Source organism: Pteropus vampyrus, unplaced genomic scaffold (assembly GCF_000151845.1).
Source record: "Pteropus vampyrus isolate Shadow unplaced genomic scaffold, Pvam_2.0 Scaffold43, whole genome shotgun sequence".
Classification (NCBI taxonomy): Eukaryota; Metazoa; Chordata; class Mammalia; order Chiroptera; family Pteropodidae; genus Pteropus; species Pteropus vampyrus.
Window position 1 is genome coordinate 7,441,846 of NW_011888824.1, and position 27,169 is coordinate 7,469,014.

The following is a 27,169-nucleotide window of genomic DNA, read 5'->3' on the forward strand; positions in this document are numbered from 1 at the left end:
CTAAAGGTTTCTTTTTATGAAGAGGGATAAATATGTTCCCCAATGTCTAAAACAACTCTCCATTTTCTTGATGCATTAGAGGGATCTCTGCTCCCTCAGGAATATTACAGACGCTGCAAATGTTTAATTTAACAATGTGACCTATTTAACAATATTAAAGAGAACCTAGCTGTTTGGCTTTGCTGCTTATGAATGTATGAATTTTCAGTACTGTAAACAAGTGTTTTATATGAAAAGACTTAATGAATGTCTTTGCTTACATTTATGCAAAATATTACTGAAATAAAAGAAATCATGCATGTTCATTTCAAAAACTTGCTTGCAAAACTCTATTTAATACTTGTACATATTTTTAGCATAGTGCCAGGTTTGTCAATAACATGTGTTCAAGTTACTGTATTGAACTTACACAATAAAGACTTATTACTGTACAGGAATGCTCACAGCAAGGTCTCAAATATCCTTTTTCAAATGATATCTATATTTCACCCTTATACTATAGATGTATTTAATTACTTTTTTGGAAGAGAATATAAATAGAACCCATATTCTAGTACCATTGCTTTATTCCATTTTTAAAGAGGCACTCTTCATACTTTCTAGAGTATATTTTCATGACAATCTCTTCCTTTTAAATATCTGTAAAAAAATGTGCAAATATCACTGACAACATAAGGGAAGTTATTTATTTTTAAAGCAGCTTTGGAAGCTGCTGCCCCTGAAACAATGGAAGAAAGAAAAGATACAAGAATACAAGGTAGAGCAGGTGAGATGAGAGAAGTAAATGAACTAACGGCCTATTCCAATCCAAATGTGATAATTCTTTGATGTCTACATAATTACAGGAAGAAAACAGCGAAAAAACCAAAGCATAGCTCTTAAAATTGAGAGGCAAATTTAGTAGGGCAACAGTCTAGTGTTTGCAAGTGAGTGTGTGTGAGTGGGAGTGTACTATCTAAATTAAATTGAAATATAGGGGTGCTTATTTGTTACATTATGTAACAACAGACATAGCTACACCACAGAGAAAATCACCTGAGAGAAAAAAACTCCCAAATGGTACTACTTAGCTGATGCTGAGTGAAAATTCATAAGGTTGACAAAATATCCCTTGACTAAGCAGCTTCAAAAACATTCCTGGAAAATGAGTTTACTCATGGACTAATCTAGATATAACACTTTCAAAAGTGAACATTGTTATAATTTGTTCATTCATTTTAAAATATTTTACACAATCCAGCCAATTCTCAATTGCTCATTTGAAGAAAAGCAGACGAGCAGCCATGCCAATGCAAAGTTCCTAAATGAGGGGCAGGGAGATAGTGTGAATGATACTTATAATTAGTTAGGTATAGACATAAAAAAATGCATTCTTAGTTATTTTTATATATGACACCAGTCTTATAATAGAAGAAAGAAATTGGCTATGCTGTTTGACATCTGAAGCTAGTAAAATTCTGAAAATTGGCAATAAATGGTGCATACCAAGGGAAATTAATGAAAAGTTCACTGCTCTTCTGTACTTAGTTTCTTTTCTATTTTATTCCAATGCATCATATTACTGTAACACTTGCTTATATAGAATATAAAGTCCAAGGCTATAAAATGTATGTCAGGTAGGCAAAAAAGTAAGAACAAAATGGTCAGGGTTCTTACAAAGAGTCGATGTGGCTTTTTATCCCCTATTAATTTCCATCTCTGTAATATTTATGGGTAGAGCAGTTAGTCATTATTCTTCCATACTCGACTAGTTGGTGTTTTTAAGGTATCTTTCACTTATATTATTTATGTATATTTATTATTTTTATAAATACTAGACAATCCATTGATGATACCAAAGATTGGTGTACCGATCCTGATTTTAAGATTTTTGGCTGTAAAATTACAACTGAAAAATTTTAAGCTTTTAGTTTAAAATTATATAAAGGCTGTTACACACCTTTATTTCTGTCGGTTTCCAAGAGTTCCTCGATATATTTCTCTTTCAAAAGAATACTTTAATGGTAAATTCTCAATCTCAAAAATTACCACTCTGAAAAAGTGGTAAAATTTTTACTTCTTCATATTGGAATTTGAAATTTAAAGTAAGATTTTTTAAATGTGCTATAACTGCAGAAATTATATGAACTAAAATCTTTCAATAACATAATGATTCCAAATCTATATTTAAACTATAAATATGCTATCTCAGATGGCCTCAGATGCTTTCATTATGTCTCCTGGATGCAATTTGTTCTTTCAATCTTTTCTGGAAAGAAAATGTGTTCTTATAGGATCATTAGGAAAATTAACCTAAATTTGGAAAAAAAAAAAAAAGTATATTACTCTTCGTCACCTGATAGTGCATACACTATGTTGATACCTGTTGTTTTTTGTGGGGTTTTTTTTGAAGGAAAATATACTTCACTAAAATGGCACAGATTCAAGATTGCATTAAAATTAGGTTAGAATTTCCTTGAATAGGTTCGCTAAAAGTCTGTTTGACAATATCTCATTTTCATTAACTTTCGAGGAAGTAGTTTATCAGTTAGCATCTCATGTAATACTATAAGGTCTCTAAGACCATTGAATATGTATGATTGATTTTATAAGCCTGTTACATCAAGAATTTATTAGAGCTCAGTAAAAATATATATGTATGTGTATGTATGTGTGAATATATATGTTTTTTCAACCAGAAAACAATAATTCGAAATTAGCCCCTTTTCTGTACATGGCAACTTTTATGTTCAAAATTAGCTGTCAGAACTCTGTTCATGTATGAGTTCTCTTTCTCTTGGTTAAAGAGTTTTGAGGGGAAAATGTTCTTAAAGTACATCACACAGAGATTTAAGGGGTCTTGAAAAAAAAGATACATTGTTAAGAAAGCAATTTAAAAAGAATTCACTTTCTTTTAGAATTCCACATCTTGATCTGCGAAACATATCTTTTCTCAAGACTCCAGGAATTAAACAACATAGAAGAGTTCATGCGTTCAGTTTACCAGATCATCTGCCATTCCTTGTCTCTGAAATGCAAGGCCATGATATCACATTTTCTGCGAAATGAAAATCAGTAGACAGGAAATACATTTATCATAATAATTTCCTAGAATTTCCTAGTTCCCTGTGCCCATTAAAAGTACATTTGAGTATGACAGGGTTTCAGAGAAAAACAATGAAACAATCACTATGAGAGCTGAAATATGGCTTCATAGGAAACAGGGCTCCATTTAATTAGCTTTGATTGTTTATGTGTCTTTTCTGTTTTTTTTTTTGTTCTAGTTCACATCACTGGCATGAACTCATGAACCAAACTTTTACAATTTTAGTTATTACCAAAATTTACAAACTTGACATAAAGATTACATTGGTATTTACAAAGAACTTGGCACTTACAGAATAAATTATTGACTTTTTTTTTTTTAATCCAGGCCAGGGCACCCATGGTTCAGGCAAATGGGAAAGCCTGATGCCTTATTATATATTATGCAACATTAACAAGAATAAATAAGTTTCCAGCTGGTAATTCCTCCACAGTGCTGTCCCTGTTGCTGAAAAAAGAAAAAAGTACCTTCCATTTCTAATCAATAGGGAGTGCAGAGAAGTTATCAGTCAGTCCAGAGAGAGCAAAGGCTGCATGTTTTCTTCCTCGTTTTTATCCATGCGTTTTAATACTGTAGGGTCCACTACTGATTGGGATCTGGAAATTATAAAGCCAATGTCAGTGAGTTATTACCAAATGATCACATCCTCTTCTCTGCCTTTTCTCCACTATTACTTCTCTCAATGATGCGGTTTATCTCTCCCTACATTAAGGAATTTATGAACTGAGAATCCTGCACATTCAGAAAGAGAAAGATATGTACCATGGGGTTTTGCATCAGAGGAAACAATCCCCTCTGGCCTCTAAATGTAATAATGAACAGCAAAGGATTCTAAATATACAATAATAGGCTTAAGATGCCCTCTTCAGAATCTTTGATACTGAGAATTGTTAGTATAGTACAGATGGATTCCAATAGTGCATTTCCAAATGGGGAATTATTAGAGTAAAATTATTATTATGAGACATAAAGTAGAAATGAATGGGGCCTTGATTCCTGTCTTAAAGGGCTTGATGAAACAAATTCAACATGAATATACATTTTTAACCATCTTTTTCTTTTATTTTTAGTGATCACGTTAGGAAAAAATGTCAGAATTTGAATGTGAATTATATTCAATTTTCCACTAGAACATTCGAATAAAATCAATCTTACTCTTGAAAATTTCGTGAAATGTTTTAAGATTTTAAAAATGTTAAAGCCCTGGGGGTCTTGGTGAAAAGAATTGAAGGGCTAAGGAAGTACAAATTGGCAGTTAGAAAATAGTCATGGGGAAGTAAAGTACTGCTTAGGGTATATCGTTAATAATATTGTAATAACTAATATGGTGTCAAGTGGGTACAAGACTTACAGCAAGATCACTCTGTAAGTTATACAAACGTCTAACCGCTATGCATATGGCTTAAACTAATATAATATTGAATGTCAACTGTAATTGAAATATTTTTTAAAAATTAAAAACCTGAAAACCCCTCTTCTTTAGGCAGCAGCACTTCATGATTAGGAAAGTAAATAATTTGAAAACCTTTTTGATAGAAGGTAGGAATTATATATTAGGAAAAACACAAAACTGGGAAGGAGGAGAATTAATGAAACATGCTACTGTTGTTGCAGGAAGCTGCCATCCAAATAGCTATGGCATTAAGGAAGCAGCTGCCCTTTTAAAATTTTCCTTGGTAATGAATTTTTCCCCTGCTGCTGCATTCCAGCCAATTGCCTATTGCTGCACCTCTTAGCAGACCTCATTAACTTTCAAACAGAAAGACTTTAAGCGAAATACAACTGCACATGCTGATGAAAAAGAACAGCAATGGAACTAATTACCAAAGCAAAAATAATTACAGGATTAATTGATAAATTGAGTCCTTCATTTAAATAAACTTGAATTCCTTTCTAAAGAGGGAATGAAACAAAGGTGAAAATACTAAAACAAAGAGGTTTTATTTCCTAACTCATTTTCACTATTTTATCTCAATAATAAGTGTTAGATGCCTATATCAGAAAGGAGACTGACTAAAGTTGAATGTGTGTGTGCACGAGAGAGAGACAGAGACAGAGACAGAGACAGACAGAGACAGAGACAAGGAGTAATAATTTATCTTAGAAAAAGAACATGAATAAAATACATTTTAACACAGTGAACAACTGCAGAAAACACTTAGTAATTAGACATTTAACAGTTTCTCTTAGATTCAACTAAAAAATTGGTTTTTCAAGATGAATCCATACTAAAACATACAGAGGTTCATTTATTGTCCCGCATAAAATGTTAACTTGATAACTAGTACCGACTAGACTCTAAATTCCATGAGCAGAGACCTGATCAGTTTCTATTTACTTCAAATACACGTGTATTACAGAGTTTGTTACACAGTAGGACCTCAATGTCTTAATTTCTATCCAGTAAATAGTTTCCATACTGAAAGAAGTTAAGTATTAAGCGTTCAAAATGAAGGGTTATGAAGATAAAGCAATTTATCCTGTAGAGAAAAAATTCTTAACAAAAAATGTATTTTTTAAATTCACATAAAGTTAAATCTATTACATAAATGTTGATGTCTAGCTTAATAATATTCAATGAGTACACACCAAGCTCTTCAGATAGCACAAAGTACACAATTTAAGCATTTACCATAAAGTTTTATTAAAATGCACATCACACACACACAATCTTTTAAATCCTTATGTTCCTTGACTAATTTTTAAGAATATATTAGAGGATATGGTGATTTTCATGAAATATTTTAAATTATAATAAGATGTTCAGTCTGGGATTAAGTTCCCAGTTTGCCTTTATCATGCATTACAGATACAGGAATTGTTGACGAGGAATGCTGGCTCCACATATAGAACAATTCCTCGGTAAAACAAGCCAGGCAGAAACAATTTCCAATTAAAATGATTAAGAATTTTTTTGGTATCTAATTGCCACAAGTATCCTGTTATTTCGGTCCAGTTTTTTTTTTTTTTTTTTTTTTTGCTCTCATACAAAACAACAGGGTTATTTGTGCAAGATCATAACTATTAAAGAATTGGTCTTTTTCAGCTGCAATAGAGGGAGATGTCCATCATTAAGACATAGTACATCTTAGCAGTCTCCACAAAGCCTCTATTGTCTTTGCAACAAATAACTTTTATTTTTTTCATGAAAACCAATGATTTAAATTTAATTATCCAGGTATCATTTATTCATTTATTATGCATCTACAATATTATGCTATACCTTAGTGTTTAAGAGGCTAGATTTAGGACAGCGGTGGATTCCAATTCCAGTTCTGCTATTTACTAGCTCTGTGACCATGGGGAGGCTATTAAACTTCCTAAGATTTTGTTCTATTATTTGTAAAATGAGGAATATAACTTCTACATCATATGGATATATCGAGGATTAAACACAATAATGCATGCATAAATCCCAGCACAAATTCTGGCAGATAGCAAATAGTAGCAGTTAAGGAAATGACTTATAAATTCTATTGCCTGTATTCCAATATTAGCATTGCTACTTTGTAGCTATGTGACATGTGACAAGTTATCTTCTCTGTATTGGGTCTCTTCATTAATAAGATGGGATACCATTACCTTTTACTTGTTTAGAGAAGCAAATGAGTCAATACATACAAAGCATTAGATAGGGTTTGGCATGTAGTAACAGCAGATGTTGAATATTATTCAATAAAATTGGAGTTCATATTACCATAATGGTATTAGTACTGCTGCTTACTGTAACTGTTATGTGCTAAGCACCACCCTAGGTACTAGATATAAAAGGTAAAAGATACTCTCCAAGTTTAAGGCACCCACAATCTAGTGAACTTTGTATTTTTTTACTGATTATATTATCCCTCCACAAATTTACACAAGGGGATAAGGTTTTCTTCCTACACATCCAGCTAAATTCACCGAAAGGAAGAATTATATACAACTCTTTGGTGAAGGAATGATTTTTTTCCATCTCAATCTAAGGATGACATAAAACTGGAAAAGCAAATAGAGAGGAGAGTGGCATGAAACCAAGAAACAATTGTCTTCCATTCTTGATGGGGAACTGCCATTCTTTGACATAGAGAAGATGAGAATCAAATGAAACAATTTTCTTAATTCAATTTTTTCAGAAGTTTTCAAATAAACAATAAAAGCTTCATATGCTACAAAGCCTACACAAACAAAGGATGTCTGAGATTCTAATTAGCCCATGTCAGAGCAAGGAACTCAAGGTTGGAGAGGTTGATAAGCTATAAGCCAAGTCTGCAGGGGACAACATGGCCTAATTAATTGGAGAAGAAAATCAGGATCCATAAAGACTTCAAAAGGTGGATAGACTGAGCCAAATCTATCTTGACAACAAGATGGTGTTAATCAATTAAAATAATGTGCTTGGATGAAAAAGCTAAACATAAAAATAGAGAATTATGAGGATATGGATCTAAAAGTAAAGAGGCTTACTAGTTTTAAGGAGCCCAATATGAGTCAGCAATGTGCTTGGGATGCCTAAAGGACAGCAACAGTGACAACAACAATAGCAATGAAAGGAAGTCAATGAGGTTTACACTGCAAAGTCAGAATTCTGGAACCTCAATGCAAGTAGTAATAGTGTCAGCTATCTATCACTTATTCAGTTCTAAACACTGCACTTAAAAGGGTCCACTGACAGCAGAAGACTCCTGCATTTATTCAACTAGTCTCTAGTGAGCATCATTTGTGTGCCAGGCCCCGCACCAGGTACTGGAGATTCCAAAGAAAATAAGAGAGACAAAGGCACTAAAGTCTCCATGAAGCTTACATTGGGGCAGGGGTGGGGGGTTATAAAGTTAAATAAAATCAGACTGATAAGTAATAGAATAAAATAAAGGAGTTGATTGATAGGAAGTGACTAGAATAAGAAGGAAATAGAACTGATTAAGACCCGGTAATTGAGAAATACTAAAATACCCTCTTGAGAAGATGACCTTTGACTGAGGCCAGCCTTTAGACAATGTAGGAAAAAAGAATTCTAGCCACAGGTGACAATTATAAAGATCCTCGGATAAGAACAAGCTGAAGAAGCTGAAGGATAATAAAGGATGTTGTGTCTTAAAAGTAGGAGAGAGAGAAAAAGAAAATAAATTTAGAGAAGAGAGGTAGGCAGGATCAGATCATACAGCACACTGTAAGCCATGATATGGGGTTGATTTTATATTGTATAATTAGCAGTCATTTAAAATTTTAAAGCAGAGAATTTGAGGAGATATATGCCTTCCCTTCAGAAAATACACTATATATACATATACACATACACATATACTGACACAGTTTCGAATATAACTTTCAGTACTTAATAAACTCCTGTGCAACTCTAACCATGAACCCCTTCATTTAGGAGAGCATAGAACTCAAATTAAGATGCCTTGATTTAAAAGAAGGGAGTTGAGAAGGCTGAATTCAGTTTAAACATAAGCTTGATGGTTAGTGGAGAAATTAAAGCTGGAGATGTCATAGGCCTTTTCATTCTCTCCAATGAGTGGTGGAGCAGCCTGGGGAAAGAGAGACATCACACACACACACACACACACACACACACACCACCACCACCACCACCACCATCACCACCATCACCACACACACCACCACCACCACCACCAACACCACCACCACCACCACCACCAACACCACCACCACCACCACCACCACCACCAGAAGCATCAGCATGAGACAGAGCAATGACAAAAGGACCATGAGGCTTTCATCAGAGAAGCATGTAAGACAGTGTTTGGGTGGCATGTGAGATGTTCTTGGGTTTTTCCTGAGCTAGGTAAGAACATGCTTGCAGGAGCTGTGGTTCCTATACTTCTGTGATAGAAAATGAACCAATAAATAACATCATTATGTTATCTAAATGAACCCTGGGCTGGTGTGGCCTGTGAAAACCTGGAAATTAATGTCTTCCAGTTTGCTATAGAATGCAAACTTAGAGGCAAATACACAGCTGTGCATGTCTGGTAACTACCCTCCCCTCCATCATGTGTTCAATAAATATGCATTAATTGAAAGATAACAGGAATAAAAATACCATGAGAATCAAAGAATCAAAGTGAGACTCTGACTCAAAAATGAACTTTATAAAGATTAAAGGTGTAGGTAAATAGAACGTTGTACCCCAGGAATGACTAGACTTTTAAACAGAAACTTGATAGAGATACTGTAAAGAGAACATAAGCTTTTAATGTTAGTGTTCGAACACAAAAATAAGCTTTTAATGTTTGTGTGTGTGTACTATGAATCCCTTTCTTCAAATGAAATCTTATACAGAAGTCTAATAAAATGCTTAGGTAGAAAGAAAGCCATTTTCATTGCACCAAAGACAGGGATTGTCCCCACCCCATCCGTTGGCCTGAGGCCTTCCACTAGAACATGAAGTATAGTTTGAAAAACCACTGGATTTGGTGACTTCTAAGGTTCCTGCTAGATTGTAAATTTGGACCAAAACTGAGTCGAGGTTACCTCAAATGACTTTATCTTTGACTCAGAATTCCTAGACATCTTATCATGGGAGCACGAAAGGCTTTAAAATCCCCACCAAATATCTACTTCAGAAAAATATAAAACCTGGAGTTAGACTTGGGATGCCTCTGCCCTGGCCCCAGTCCCCTCCCCAGCTACCTCCAACATACCTCTTCATGGACTTGGGGGAAAGTTCTTTTTCTACTTCTTTCACAGGCATGCTGTAGGAGTCCACATTGTATTCACTGTCATCGTCGTACTCGTGGTCTAGCAGTGTCCTTGCCCATGTTCCCATGTCATAAGGGGGCAGCATTCCTCCAAACTCAGAAGGTAGGATCTCAGGATGAATTAGTTGGTGTAGACTGTTCAGGTTGTTACCATGCAAAAATATCTACAAACGCGAGAAGAGGGTGGGGGAAAACACACAGAGGAGAATCAATATGATCCAAATGCTGGAGGGAGGAAGTGAGGATAAGAAGAGCAAAAATAAGTTTCCCATGTCCATTAAAATAGTTGAGCCCCTCAACCACTCTGTAAAACAGGCAGGCTGGTACTGTTATCCTAATATGTCATATAAAATTCTTGAAGGTTAAGGAATTTTAAGTAGCTTCTAGATGATCCAACAGCTATTGGGTTTAAGAGCTGGAACCAGAAATTTAGTTTCATAGTTGGGGACATAAGCAGAACCTGATGTGCATGTTGATCTGTACATCATCCTAATGGTTGTGCAAAGCTGATAATGTACATAGAGAATGCTGTTAAAACAGATTCTCCTCATAAGGGACACATCGATTACAGAGCCCATCCAACTTGTTAAGTCCAAAAGCTGTCGTCAGTAAGTCTTTCTCTTTATTACCAATAAAAATAAGAATATCGTAACCTCTAAATTACTACTTTACAATGTAAAGTATGTGATGTAAATAAAAGTATATTGGCATCATCATAAAGAACGGTAGAGTGAAGGTTAACGTCCCAAAGGACCTATGTTTTGTAATTTTGCCAGTATCTTCTCTATTAGAGTTTTCCATGCTTATTCAAATAGAAAATGGAATAATGGATTGAAAATGTAAAGCTGTATGTATATATTCATTATTGGTATTACTCTGTACATAGAGCTTTTTGTTAAGTTGGGTAATTATTCAAGCTATATACTCAAGATCCGTTTCTCCATAAATTGCTACCTCTTTCTTCTTCCTTCATTTCAGTTTCAAAACTGCAGATCAGTCTTATCTGATAAAGCACTGTTGTTATCTCATATAAATTTATATAATATTTACTTAAGAATTGTAGTTTATAAGTGACTTATCACTTCTTGGCCTTTTAGCTAAGATCAAGTGTAGTTTTATAAGTGACTTACAAATAATTTCATACTTCACGTTCATGACGAACAGACTAACACATTCATCTTTGCTTTCTATCCTTTAGAATCCACCAAAGTAAACATATAGAAAAACAAAAAAAAAAAAAGACTAGTCTATCAAATAAATAGTCTACCAAATAAAATGAGAGGGATGGGTGTCATCAATCAACAAATAATGTCAACATATTATGGAAGAATAAAAGCAAATGAAAGCAAGTCACTGGCCAAAATAAGCAGAGAAAACAACTGCCTGGAATACTTGATGTGTGACCTACAGAGGTAGAAGATGCCATCTGTCCTATATTACATTATGTTAATTGGAAACGTTACACCTTTCCACTCCTATTTCCAAAGCACAACAGCCCAGGAAAATATGGAGTACACACTCACACACACACACACACACACACACACACACACACACACACTCCTAGGTTCTTCTCATAAAATAACGAAAAGTATTTTCCTGGGTAGTTAATCTCTAGCATCTGAAACCCTTATTTTATTAGGTATATAACTTTTATTTTAACGGATGCATTACTTTATGTAAGAAACTTTCAAGTCATGCAAGAATTATGGTAATAAATTCTTAGAAAAGTAAATGTAATCCAGCACACTACTTCCTCTCTCTTCGCTAACACTCTGTTACCTCCTCCCTTAACATCACTGTTGGTTTTGGCCTTGTTTCCTCTTTCACTGAAAAAAAAAAAAAAATAGGGCAACCAGATGAAACCCACCCACCAGCATCTGGGTCCATATGCTTTGCCTTCGTTCCTAGTACAATGAAAAGATAAACTTTACAAAGGCCAACCTCTCCACTTGCACACTAGAATTCATCCATTCTCCTCTACTCAGTTATATTTCTCAAGCAATTCTCTCTTGTCTCTCTCAATCATCAAATTTCCTCTCTCTCTCTGCTGGATCTTACCCATCAGAGAACAAACAGACCAAGTCTACTCATCCCTCTCCCTGCATAAAGACACATAAAATCTCTCTTGGCCCTACTGCCACCTTTACTTATTATTCTATTTCTCTCCTTCCCTTTATTGCAAAAATCATGAAAGGTTTTGTCTATATTCATTGTCCAAATACTCTTGTCCCATTTTTTCCTGAATCCAATCCAAATAAGTGTTGTCTCCCACCACAGTATGAAAATAACTCTTGTCAAGAGCCTTCTAATTGCTAAATTCAGTATCCAGTTCTAGTCCTTATCTTTCTTGAATTCTCAGCAGCACTGGATATAGTAGATAACTCTCCTCATTGAAATATTTTTTTCCCAGGATCTCTTGTTTTCTCCTACCTTGATAGGTGCTGTCTTTCAGTCTCTTTTGCTGTGTCAGAGAGCTCCAGGCTTCAGTTCTTGAATTTATTCTCTTCTCTAACTATACTTACTCCTTAGTGATCTCATTCACTCTAGTGGCTTTAAGTATTATCTATACACTAAAAATTCATATATTGAATTGAGACTTCTCCTTTGAACTCCATGCTGGTAATTCCATTCTCTACTTCCTACCCACTTAAACGGTCAGTGGTCACCTCAAATGTAACAGGTTCACAACTGAAATCACAATTTTCTCCTCAGAATCAGCTCCTCTCTATTTTCAAAATCAGTTAATAGTAGGACTATACTTCTAGTTTCTCAGGCCAACCTTCGACTCTTCCTCAACTCCTCTCATAATCTACACTGTTATTAAATCTTTTTGGTGTAACCTTCAAAATATCTCCTGAATTCAAACATCTGACCAACTCCATTCCTACAACCCTAACTCAAGCTTCCATCGTCCTTCAAATTGTATTACTGCACTAACCTTCTAACTGCTCTCTCTACTTCCGCTCCCACCCTCTACGTTCTATTCTCAACACGGCAGCCAGAATGACCACGTCCAAACATCAGTCAGACCATGTTATGCTGTTTACAATTACCCACTGGCTTTTCCTTTCTCTTAGAATAAATCCTGTGAAATCCTTCATGAACCCCTCCTTTGAACACATCTCCTACTACTCGCTCCCTGCTGAAACACGCCATACACACATTTGTCTCAGAACAACGTCCCAGGACATTTGCAATGAATGTTTCTTTTGCCTGGAGATTTCCGCCTCCAGATGTTCCCATGGTTTGTCCTCCCACATCCTTCAAGTCTTTGCTTCAAAGTCTCTTCCTTTCAGGAAGGCCTTCCCTAGCCTAGTGATTCTTTTTTAATACTACAAAACTACTCCAAATAGAAAGCGCTATCTACTTTCTCCACATTGAGTTTCTTTACAATACCTCTCACCTTCTCACATATAATTTACTTAGTTACATTATGCATATAATGCTTTGACAATTAATAAAACATAATACATTTTCTTCAAATCTAAGACTTGTTAAAATATATATATTATATGAAGATTCTCTTTGAGAAATTTTAAATGTGAATTTACTTCTAGTCTGGGTGATAAGGATGCATTGAACTTGCTCAACTATTTAATTTTTGCTCTTATATTTTTCTTTGTTTTAACTAGTTCTGTGTAGTAACATCATTTTTTGATATTTTACTATTTTTTCTCCTTATATTTTCTCTTCCTCTATTTCATGCAAGAAGCTTTGACCTTTGCCTCAGAGAGTACCTTAAAATTCTAAAAATTAGCTTGAATAATACTTCCATTCTTATTTTATTTCCATAAGTTGTGTCATTAAAGAGAATATGCCAGGTGACTGGAGTGGAAAGGAGGAGGATAGAATACTTTTGAAAACTGGCAAGGAATAGGTACTTTTGAGGTCGTGGTAGAAATTTGTACAAACCAGAAGGAGAACCTGTTTTCTGCCAGTTCTTGGGAAGGGTAAGATCACAGCCATGGACTAGTGCACTGGAGTAATGAGTTGAAGCCAAGCCATTGGGTTCTAGCTCCAGCAAAGATGCTCTTTTTTCACAGACACCTTGAGAGCAGAAGTAGACCTTAATTCAAGGAACTAATACTGGCTTGACCGGTGAGAATGTCATAAGTGGCCATGATGGCTGAGAAGTTTGGCTTTGCATGAAAGATTCCAGGTATTGGTGACATTATGAGCAGAAGGGACCCCTATAACACCTAAGGTTGATATTCCTTCACATCAGCCAGGTGTGTCAGAGACTCAAACTCAGATTTAATTTAAGAAAACAAAGAACCAGGTGTTTCCTGTTTATGAAAGAAGACTTACAATTACTCCTTAGGTTTTCTTTTACCAATTTTTCAGAGTGTAGATTTATAGCTCCTGAAGTATAAGGTATTTAAATAATATTATGAAGCTTAATTACTTGGGATACTAGTAAGAAAAAAGAATAGCTTTGTATTGTGCATCGATTCTATAAGTTGAAATTAAAGGGATTTTAACCTGTAATTATTTTTTCATATGAAAATTTGCAAGTCATATAGTTTTAATTAAAATGCTAAAGTTGAGATAGTTCACTTCCATCTGGAATAATGCTAGCAATGCATTCTTCTACATATTGTCAAAATTGTCAAATTCTATCAAATAACCCCCAAACCTGAAGCTTTCCTGGTTTTCTAGAGTTAATCCTCTTCAATCTTTTTCAACAGAGCAGAATCATGTTAAAATCATGTCAGGATAAGTCACCCCTATATTCAGTCTTTCAAATGCTTCTCATTTTACTCTAACAGAAAGCCCAGATCCTTGCAGCGGTATACAATGCCCTGTATGACTTGGCACACTATATTCCTTCTTACCCAGTCCTCTGCTACCCAGTCCTCCCCAATAAATCCCTCATTCTGCTCCTGCTGTTTGTCAGATATATCTGGAATGTTTCTACCTAAAGATCGTTTTTCTAGTCCCTCTTCCCAACAAATCCGCATATTCAGCTCTACTACCTCCTAGCAGTAATTTAGAACAAATTGCTTAACCTTTCATGCCTATCTATAAAAGGAGAGAAAAAAGCCTTGTTTTAAGGATTCCATGAGTTAACATATGTAGAGTACTTAGAACAACATTGGCATAGAATGAATACTACAAAAGCATTCACTAGTATAATTTATACTAAAAGCCCCAGCAGGTGTTTTGGATCATCCCTTCACAAAACAAAATTTGAAACTGCTATTTGTGAGGCACGTCAACACATTTTTCTGAATTCTAAAATGTAAATTAATTTGATTCTCAGCGGTAGAAACAATTCCTAATATCAATTATAATTGTTTACGGAATTCTTCCTCCTAAAGCATTGGAAAATTCTCAACAAATTCATAAACAGAAAATTGTCACTAATGTTTGATACAAACACATACTTAACAATTATTTCACTTTCCCACTCACAATGAGGCTTCTATTGCACTGAAAAACTGAAATACCTGAAGCGCCTTCTCATTCATTGAGAAACATGGAAAAATATCTTCCATATAGATTTAGAAGTATTTTACTGGGGAACTAATCATTTGAAAATTGGCACAGCACAACGGTAAAAATAACTTTAAATGTGGAGCTATTTTGATTCAAATATTGCTGCACCACTTTACAGCTGTATAAATGAGTAAGCAAGTTACTTATTTATCCAAAGACTCATTTTCCTCTGTTCTGAAATAGGACATAATGCTTACGAAGCTTACTTTCAAAGCTGTTTAAGAGGATAAAATAATATGCATTAAAATGCATTTTTAAAATATTTTGTTAATAATAACGATAAATGTGTTCAGCATTTACCATGTGCCATGCACTGTGCTAAATGCTTTATATAAATTATCATATTCTCAGAAAACTGATTATTTTGTTGTATATACTTTGAATATCTTCATTGTTAGCTAAAACTGAATCTCAGAATTCAAGTAATGTGTAATTTAAAGAAATATTAATATAACTACATATTAACATTCTTTCTGAAATGTGTGATTGATCATGACAATCACCACAAACTTATATTACACATCACATAATTCACTATATTCAATGCTATACATATCGTGAAATAACTAACAACCATTTATCAACATAAAATTATAGCTTTTATCTAGACCTACTTGAAATTAAGTGTACCAATAACAGTATAGTAATATGGCAAATTTTTTTTTTACTTTTAAACAGGCTTTAATATACAAGAAATGTGCTAAAATGTTCTTCCCATTCATGGGAAAATAAGAGAGTTAGCTTCTAAATATTTCTTTCACAGATAAACTGCTCAGAATTAATATCAAGTCTTTAAGAATTTTAAAATGTTAAATATTTATGTAGAATATAGAAGCACATTTACCATAGCCAATATTAATACACAATATGCATCATAATTTATTGAATGGGGAGGAGAAAGGATATAAAAATAAAGTAACAAACAAATACCCTTTTCCGAGTCTTCTCCTTCAGGAAAGGCCGGATCACAGTATACAGGGCATGGATATACCACGGTTGGTTGACAAAATGAATTCCTCCAAATCGTGCCGGGAAACTGTCCTAGAGTAACATGGAGGGGGAAAAAAATCAATATCCTTCCATATATTGATTGAGAAGGTTTATGGAAGGTCATATGGTATAGAGATTTGCTATTCCACACTCTTAAATGAGATTATTTGTATAGGTCGAAGAAGAAGAAAGGAGAAATTTAGTCCATTAAACATTGTAACTTTCATCCAGAAATAGAAGCATATGTAATAAAGCAAATCCTTTTCAAGAACAGACTGTCGATAAGAATTTCAGCATGTTTAGGAGTGTCATATTTTAAATCTGCAAATTGCTGTGTCATTATAGGCCAAGAAACACATATAAAAGACATTAGAAATTTGTCAAATAATAAACCTACGATAGAGTTCTATTTAAATTATTTGTATTTACATTAGTGTATTTAAATTGTTTTATTAAATTTCTCTGTCGTTATCTATAATTTGAGTACTGTTAGATATCGAAACTCACTTTATTCTTTCTCTTATTATCAACTTTATTATAAACATTCTCCGTACCTTCTTTCAACCATTAACAAAAAGAAATGGCCTTAAACAAAATAAAAACCTAGAGTCGTAGTGTAAAAAATTTGCAGTTGCATTTTACCAAGTTAAATGAAAGTCAAACCCTCTGAGCTCACCTCACAGGAGTAAAATGGGGCTAAAACACCAGCTCTGCTTTGATAAGAACTCACCTGCTTAGAGTTTGCATCTGAAGTGATGTAGAGAGGTGTTTTCTTCCTCTCCGTGACTAAATCGGCACATCCCAAGCCTACTCTACCAATACGAAGGGCATCCTTAAGCCAAATGAATTGCAACATTTGATAATACTATGGAGTCAACATAAATGGACCTGCTGCTAGTTCAAAATCCCACAATGAATTGACCACAAAGAAAAATTCCACCACTAGAAGTGTTTCTCAAGTGGCATCATAATGATTGGCATTCCTCTGGGTTCTACTTAGAGCATAAACAGAAACAACAAAAAAAGAAACTGAAATAATTGTGCATGCATTTGTTTTATTTAAATGTTCTCCTGAACAAGATTTAAGATTAAAAATATGCTCGATATAACCCCATTAAAATATTTCGTTTGGCGGGGGGAACACTTATGAGCATTAGTAATTAATTAGTGGTTTTGTATACTGATTTTCAGAGCCAGTGAGCATTTTTTTGCAAAGCAATTTCTATCTCTGAGAACAATACATTATTAAAAAAACCCACAGTATTTCAGAAAATAAATAAATTAGGATAGCTAAACATAAAATATGTCTCCTTTTATGTCAATGTCTTTAGTTCTTTCATATACATGTACTTTCTTTCGTCAACAGGTTATTACAATAGAAGTGAATTAGATAGAAATGCAGACAAGTATGTTTTGAAGTTATGAAATTTTATACATAAAAAGATGATAAATAATGTAAAATAAAGAGAATGCTAAGATAAACATCCATATGCCTTCCACATTTCTTCAGCTTGAGAAATATAAAATGATTGGTAACCTTGAAGTTTACTGTACTCATATTCTTTCACCCTCCTCCACATTTAAAAATTTTATATTATATTTTAAATATAAGCATTTCCATTGCTTGTATTTCACATTTTATTTTAGAAATATTATAAATATATATTATTTACTTTTTATTTTATTTTTATATTTTATATTTTTGCTACATATGTATGTACTCCTAAAATACACTGTTTTTTAAGTATTTAAACTTTATAAAAATCATTGCAGTGGACATATTCTATTGTCATATAACATTGTTTTTGAGGTTCATTATATTTGAGGTTTATACATGTTATGTATAGCTATAGTTCATTGTCACTGTTGTATAATATAATATATCATTGTATGGTACATCACAATTAATTTATTTTCTTCTGTCCATGCATGTTGTTTTCCAAATTTTCAGTACCATTACCAGAATCAATGCTATGCAGATTTCGTTCTTAGACATGTCTCTTGTGCATGTTCAAGTGTATGAGTAGTATATTTACATAAAAGTGTCAATGTTGAGTCATAGAGTGTATATGCTTCAACTTTACAAAATTGGTAAAAGCAATTTTACCAGTTTGTACTCCTCCTTCCCCCAGTAATCCAGGAAAGTTCCAGCTGTTCCATATACCACGCTTGGTATTGTCACTCTTTCTAATTGTTGCCTACCTGAAGCATATAAAATAGATTCTCATGAGACTTTAATTTGCAAGTTGTTTGGTCTTGCTCATTTCGTTTAATTCCATCATTAATAACACTGTTTGGTAACATAACCATTTTACACATAGGTATTTTGTTTCTGAGTTCTTGAGGGCCTGAATTTGTTTGTCTCTGCTGATCTTGGTCATGGTAGCTTATTTATAGCGAACTCATATTTGGCTAACATTAATCTTTGGAAATCCTGAAGGAGCTAGCTTGAGGATGCTTCTCCAGACAAGATCTGTATCAGCTCCCACTAAATGCCATCAAACTGGTTTGGCTTTAATTTAATTTCCTTACTGCACTACCTGAAGCAGAACTACTTAGTATGCTTTTAAAATATACTCCTGAATGAGCATTTAATCTCTAGAACAAAACTGAATGAATGCCAGCTATCAAGTTATTAAACCAAAAGTCTTAGCTCAGTGATTTTTAAACTCTGAGAATCTCATGGAGGCCATGCTTCTTCAATCCTGAAAAATGACTATGCACACTGATACACATAACTCATGGAATATGTCATGGGATTTCTTGGATATATCTTTAGATATAGAATAACTTGATCAGTATCAAATCACAGTTGAGACAGGGTGAAAGAGAAGGGGAAGCACTGACTTCACAATCAAGTAGATCTAGGTTAAAATTCTGACTTAATGTCATCTCTGTCCTCGCAGGCATCCAAGTCTAAAACACGGCCATAATCCTTGATTCTTTCCTTTTCCTCACTGTGATACCCCCCATTTCCTTTCTCTTTCTTCTCCTTGTGGTATTACCATACGGGTATATTACATCTTTTGTAGTTGTCGCACAGTCCTTGGATACTCTCTTCTGTCTTTTTTGTTTGTTTGTTTGTTCTGTTTTCTTTTTTCAGCCTTTGTTTTCTTTGCTTTTCAGTTTGGGAGATTTCTTTTGATATATGCTCAAGTGCAGATATTCTTTCCTCAGCCATGTCCAGTCTATTAATAAGCTTATCAAAGTCATTCTTCATTTCTGTTACAGTGTTTTTGGTCTCTAGCATTTCTTTTTGGTCCTTAGAATTTCCAACTTTGCTTACATTGTCCCGTTGTTCTCGCATGCTGTCTACCCATTAGAGTCCTTAGCATGTTTACTAAGTTGTTTTAAATTCTTGGCCTGATCATTTCAACATCCTTGTTACATCTGGTTCTGATAATTGCTCTGTCTTTTTCAAATAGTATTATTTTGCCTGTTTTTTATAATGCCTTATGTATTTTTTTCCCGATAGCTGGACATGATGTACCAGGTAAAAATGAACCATTATAAATAGGCCTTTAGTAATGTGATGATAAGGTACTGGGGGTAGGAAAAGCATTTTACAGTCCTGAGATTAGGTCTCAGTCTTTTAGGGAGCCTGGGACTCTGCACTGTAAACTCACAAGTGTTTCTCAGTTTTTTTCTCCCCTCTTAGGTGGAACAAGTAGTCTGGTATTGGGTATTTCCCTTCTCTGATGTGGAAGGCTAGCACTGGTTATTTCCCTAACCCCAGATAAGTTAGGCTCTACTAATATCCCAGCAGGTTAGGCTCTGTTAACCAGTTTCTCTTGAGGGCAAGCTTTGTTAAAAACAGAGTGCTCTAGCATATTTCAAAATAGTTCCTTTGACTCTTTCTTTGAAAGAAACACAAGGGAATTTTTCAACAACATTTACTGTCAGAACTGGAGGTAAATCTCATGATTGGTGCTACCTGAAGTTTTTAAGTCTCACCCTTGTCTACAATGAGCCTCCAGCAATTTGTCAATTACAGTTCAGGCTGTCCTATTCTAGCACTGATTCCCACACCTGTTACCCCTCCCAAGTCTCTTCAGTAAGTTGTGACTCCCTGCATTCACCTCTATCTCTTTAGTCTTGGCAGTAGTGGTTTGTCCTGTGTGCTCATCTCTCTTATGGATCTAGTGGTTTGTCCTGTGTGCTCACCTCTCTTATGGATCTAGTTGTTGATTTTTCAGTTTGTTCAGTTTTTTACTGAACGAACTGGCAACTTTCAAGCTTATTAGGACAGAGTTGTTAGGACAAAGTGGGAACTTCCAAGCTTCTTACAAGTGAAACTGGAAACTGAAGTCTAATTCCCTCATTTTTGAACATGCCCCAATTCCTGTAATATTTATGGCCCCACCTTTTCTCCCATAAAAGCCCGCCATCACCAGCACAATGCCTAAGTCCAACACTGCACTTGCCATATTACCCTGAAATTGTCTATCTCTCTGAATATAGAAGGCATGTGTTTTATATAGTCTATTGGTGCTGAGCCTGGCATCCATTTCCACCCACTTCATGCCCCACCCAACAGGACAGAGATAAAAGACAAAAACATATGAATCTTACAGCTGGGCTTCTGAATAGGAGACTTCTCTCAATGAGGTGCACTTGAGCAAGATATATAGGACTAAGAGAGGCAGCAGTTCCCTTCCTGATGTAGTGACAGCTGCTAAGCAAGTTCTAGAAGGGCAATTGTTTGCATCAGTGTCTGGACCACACCTTCCACTTTCTAGGTGACACTTTGGAGGGTGAGAGGCTGCAGGGACAGCAGCAGTGCAGAGGGAAAGACAGTAGTTTCTTGACCTCTGGATCACATCTGCAGGGTTGTGACTTCAAAGCCAGGAGAGCAGTTCCATCTCCTAATTTTCAATGCCCCAACTCTTCCAATGAGGTTTTAAGCACTAACTTTCTGTACTAAATCTGTTTTTCCTTAAATTATCCAGAGAGATCTCTGTTTTGTGCACTGAACTCTGAGCCAGACTGTGCCTGATTCATCTTTATATTCCCAGCATTTCAAAATGTGTGTGTATGTGTGTGTGTTTGTGAGTATCCCAGAAAGTAACTAGATGAATATTTATTGAATGGAATAAATTCTGATATTTACTATTTAAATAAACTATTTATCTTCTCTGAGCCACAATTTTCTTATCTGCAAAATGGGAACAATATTTAGTAAGACTGCTATTGGCTAACCATAGCTATTACTCATTGAACACATCTCTGAGGTACTGGGCTACCATATCAACTATCAACCCCTCTTGATACATGTGGAAATGATCACAGAGATAATCTTATGATGTGTATAAATATGTTTCTATGTATCATATATACATGTAAGTGAATTATTTATATATTTCTAGCAAAAATATGTTTACCTTGAATGTCTAGCTATTCAAGAAAATTAGAGAATCCAAACCATTCATATATTATTCAAATTCTTCAATTGATTTTAATGAAATATAAAAATTATGTTAAGATAATACTATTACAAGCAGATTGTCAGATTTGAGAACAAATTGATATTATTTCTGGTGCAATCAGGGTACTGTTTACAGTCATAAATGTGAGCAAACTGAACTTTTCTCTGAGAAGTAAATCTACAACTTTGGTCTTGTTCCACAAGACTGTCTACAATTCTGAAACCTATCAAATGTGTTAAGAAGTGTCCTCAGTGTGGACATTGGAAAAAATTGTATGTATAACTTACCCATTCAGAATTAAATCTTTTAAGGTTTTTTTATGTTTGCTTTTTCTTCCTTTCTTGCACTTTTCTTGAAGCCCTTGGTTTCAACTATGATGTGTACTATAGGAAAGTGTATTTAATAATAAATTATAATTGTAGAAATTACACATTTAATCCCATAATTCTATCCCTAAAATTATACTAGAATTAAAAATATTGTTCTTTTATGATATCTTTAGTATAAATATAAAACATGTTTACTGTAGAAATTTTGAACCAAAATAAAGCATAATTTTTAAAAAGTCACTGAAAACCATATCAACCAAAGACAGAAACAATACTCTAAGCATTTTGGGGTATGCTTCCAATTGATTTCAGTTAAATTTTATATACATGACATAAGATTCTGTATAGTAGTCTGAAATTATGGTAATAGTTTTTTTGTAATGGCTCATAGGTATACAACATATATAATATCACTCACTCTAAAAGTGTGCCTAGTATAGAAAGTAGAAGGTGATTATTGTAGCAGTGAGTACTACTGGTTCCTTAAGTAGCATCAATATCAGTTTCCCTCAGATGTTTAAACTTATTAATATCGGTCTGTTCTGACATGCTATATACCATGTTTTTCTAAAAAGGTCTATGAGGGTATCCTTTCTAGATGGTATAATATTATTTGCATACCTCATATCCATCCTTGTATTAGACTGTTGTATTAGCTATTCGTATATGCATCCTACCCATTTTCTGGAAGGCAAAGATTCCTAAAAGAAGTCATGTTTATCCTAATTCCAAAGCCCTGCTCCCATTCCCAGCACTAGGATCCTGTGCAGTGTTTGGAACTGAAAAGAATGGCATGTAGTTGTGATTCTATATATTTAGTCTTATCAATAGGGGAGAGATAGATCCAGGAAAGTTATTCAATTTCTTTCATGAGGGAAACAGATTTTTACCAAAACATTTTAACTAGTGTCTTCTGCCAAATTGAGAGAAAACAGCCAGAAAACTATTTAAGTGCCAACTAATTGAAATGTCTTTTCTGTCCCAGTTTCATAATTGGTAATAAGCCATATGTAAATAAACGCAAATAATAGATTGAAAACAAAGGATCTTGTCCCTACTACAGAGATTATGGTTTAAAAGGAGATTGTAAACATGCAGGAAGATGCTTCACCTCTATCCTCTTAACTTTTAACTGGCCATTAAAATGTCATGCTATCCAGTTAGACATACAATAAAGGAACTTGGTTAGATGCAAAAAATTGTGTAGAAGCAAAATTTCACCAAAAAAATAATTGCTCTGTTATGTAGCGAAATAATAATGATTAACATTTTCTACAACTAATTTGCTTAACACTTAGGAGACTGTCATCAGAAAAAAAAAAAAAAGAAAAAATTAATTGGATGGTTAAAAAATGAACAGTCAATTTCTGGTACAGAAAACAAGTCACCCTTCAAAGATAGATCACACTGCATTTCAAAATATGAACTTAGCAAAGCTTTCTATTTGATGAGCAATATCTGAAACAAAATTCACGTAAATTACAGATTAAAGTGTCACAATTCCTTGGAAAACAGTGACTTTATTTTAATAAATGTTTTAAGAAATAAGGATTAACCATGATGTATCATTTAAGAGTGATTAATAGAATATATTCATTTCCCATTAATATGTAGCATTATATCTAAAATTCTTTTGAGAGTTTAAATTTTTTGAGATATGAATATATTTCAGAATAATTTTGCCCTCCCAAAAGTTAGAGACCTTAAATCCAAATATGCACTAAAATATAGATAACTTTTTAGGCTGAATTTTTTATTTTGAAAATTGATGTTCTTAATATCTGTTTTAAGACCTTTAGCAAAACGTCAGCTATTGTTTAAATTATGTATCATGGATACAAGTGTGTCAACATGTATTTCTTTTAGCACAATGGAATGTGCTCTACCCAAAGGCAAATACACATCATTTCTGACATTTCTATTTAAAATATAGCCAGTTTCTTCTATCTTATATGCATCAGCATTTGACTAAAGAAGATTTCATAACACCGTGACTGCTGATAAATCCCTTTTAACCTGTCAATCTCATTTCATGTAATTCAGTTTCCATTATAGAGATGTGCTAACTTTGCTCTTTTTCAGTTTTGTCTGCGGGTATCCTCTGGTTTAATTTTTTATTTTTTTTTTAATTAATTGGTGTTGCCTAATATTCTCCTTTATAGGTACAAAAAAGAGAACTAATAGGGGCTTACTGCAGGGCTATATCTTCTCCATGCAAATGACTTGAAAACTAAGGCGTAAAGTCATCATGTTCTTTAAATTGTGAGTGGACATGTGCTGTAGGGAGGGTGGGTCTCACTCACACCATTTTCATGGCAGGAGGGTTTGCCTGTATTGCTTTGGAGATTCTACAACCAGCATTTATTGTGTGGACTCGGAGTCTCTCAACTTCCACTCAGAAGGACTAGGAAGAATCTTTTAGAGTCACTCAGAATATGGTGGTGGTCAAGGGCTGCTCCAGTATGTGAAGCTACAGGCCCAAAGAAAAGCAAGGAGTTATCCCTTCCTCAGCCAAGACAGCACATGATCATCATCTGCTCACCTGAAAATGAGATTTTTGCAATGTTCTTATCACTGTTGTACTATTAATCTAGGCCATCATTCCCAAATTTTTAATTGTTTTTAAAATCTTAAATAACGGTATAACTTGCTTGAATCTACAAAGAATAATCTCATTTCCTCTTTCATCAGTAATATATCACTTCTAAAAAATGGTTATATTCTGATTCCACAGGAAAAAAAGAAAATAAACAAACACAATGCTATTCCATTTTTTAAAATTTTCATGCTATGCTTTAAACACAGTATTTTAAATACTCTTGGCTTCTAGGTTCCAGTGATAAATCTACTTACTTATTAGATAAATGCAGCTCTGTCAGCAAAAGTATCTCGATCTCTCTCTCCCGGTATCACACACAAAATTACTAAATAGACCAGAGGGTTATTATCGAGAACAAGCCAAGTACACTATGACTATATAGTTAGGGTCTCTGAAATTTATGGGTGAGAACTGACCAATCCATCTCAAAACATCAATTATACTCTAATTCCAGACAAATTATTATTTGCTCATTTTTTTTTTTTTTACCTACAGTTGATAACTTGGTGCTGGCTAACTTTGCTTCAAATAAAACCTTCCCATCCTGTGAAGGATCCAGAAACACAATGTTGGTGTATAAGTATGGATAAATCCCTATACCTGAATTAACCTCTCAAATTTCACTGGTGACTCAATGTTATTAACTTTGCAGAAGGAGGGGAATGTCTGAGTCTTCAGTACAGTGAAATGCAGACAAATGACATATTACATAAAATATTCCTCCTCAAAAGAGCTCTACTTAGCTAAAAATATTCGTTGAAGTAAAACAAACACTGAAAACTAATATGTAACATGTATAGCCATTATATAACTGAATGGGCAAGATCTCTCTTTCCTGAGCAAGATACATGTAATATTTTCACCAGCTACTTTTTCTGTCAGAGAAGGCTGATAATAGATTGAAACAAATCACAGCCACAAAGTCTTAACATGAAGATACAAGGCTTATTTAAGTTAGTCGCTGCTGGTGTGTATGCCTGATATGTGTGGGGGGTGAGAACATGTACCAGGCACATGGAGAACATGACACAAACCATTCTCACACCTCTTCACAATCCACGAAGTACCAATTTCAATCAAGTATATCAGCAAGAGAAAATCCAAAGTAAAAACTATTATCTTATAAAAATGTTACATCATGTTTCTAAGTCAGGCTCTTTTATGAAAACTGAATGCATAGCAAGGGTAACAAATAATGGTGTCATTTCAAAGCAAAATAGAATTTTCTGTGACTTGTATCTTAAGGTTTATAGCTCCAATCTGTAAGTCAGTTACAGCAGAAAGAGCTTACTATTATCCCAGCCACTATATCCATAATGGATTAGGTCTCTCACTTGACTTTTAAATGACTTCAGTAACACACATTCATAAGTGCTGATGTTCTCATATTCAAAATAGCCAAAGGGGAGTTCAGCAGCAGAACATCAGCTAGAGGAATTGAGAAGAGCAAATTATAAAAAGAATTAGGTAGAAGTTGTTAAGTGGATATTTCAGGATACTCCTGCCGACATCAGGCATGAGAAACTAGCCAAAATTGTTTTTAATGATGAAACCCAATGCTGCAAGGCTTTGGCAAGAAAAGACCCATCATAGTCTATTAAGAGAATATTTTTGGCAAAACATACTTAAGTACCAATACTAGTTATAGAAATCAATTATAAAAAAAATCATTAATTGGAGAAAAATTTTATATACAAGAATGTTTTCTACATATTTAGTAATGAGGAGAACACTGGAATCCATTTAAAGTTATTTCAGCAAGAGTGAATAAATGAATAATGTATTTATAGTATATAATATTAAAGAGCTATTTCAATGGCATTTTCAAAGAATTTGTAACAGAAAATAATCAAAATATAATATTAGGTTAATAAATCAGGAAAAATTTTAATTTATTTTAAAAAGGAATGTAAAAGAAAAGACTTGGAAAAATGCATCAAAATATTAGTCTGGTTAACTCTATGTAATAGAATAATGGATGAATTTTATTTTATTCTTTGTATATTAGATATTTTTCAAGTGTTCTGAAGTGACAATGTACCATACATACACATATACACTTATAAATATAATTTTTAAAAATTAATACAAAGACAATAATATAACATTCTAAGCATTGATTAAGTTTAACAAATATTTACTGAAAACTACTCAAACTTGGAGAATGTAAAGGGAATGTGAATGAAGCAGAATCCTTACCTTGAAGGAATGTATAATCCAGTAAAGAGAATAAGTAACACAAAACAAGGAAATATCATTTCCAAAGGTGCTATGAGATTTAAAGGGGAGAAAGAATAAAAGAGTGAAGAGAAAGGTTGGAAAGATGAGGAAAGTACTCCCTAAAGAGGCAGTTTTTGGAAAAGCGTGGGGTCTCAATGAGAATCTGGTAGTTGTAGATGAGGCAATGGAGTGGGTAAAAGAGAATGTCTCAAGGAAAAAGAGCAGCAGGAACAGAGATGGGAAGACTGGGCCACCTTTAGGATGCAGTAGTCAGGATCGTTTGGAGTTGAAGGTAAGTGTATAAAAGTGTT

General features: G+C 34.1%; 1 protein-coding gene across 1 annotated transcript in view; it reads right to left on the minus strand.

The window, feature by feature from the left end:
• Window positions 1-2,906: 2,906 nt before the first annotated feature.
• The window catches only part of CLVS2 (clavesin 2), a 61,955-nt gene continuing 37,692 nt past the window's right edge, over window positions 2,907-27,169 (minus strand). Inside the window, exons 4-6 of the mRNA XM_011358762.1 lie at window positions 16,225-16,335; window positions 9,736-9,956; window positions 2,907-3,681 (exon numbers count right to left, since the gene is read on the minus strand). Of these exons, the coding sequence (XP_011357064.1) occupies window positions 3,594-3,681; window positions 9,736-9,956; window positions 16,225-16,335 (420 nt within the window). The 3' untranslated portion in view covers window positions 2,907-3,593. The remainder of the gene's footprint in view (window positions 3,682-9,735; window positions 9,957-16,224; window positions 16,336-27,169) is intronic.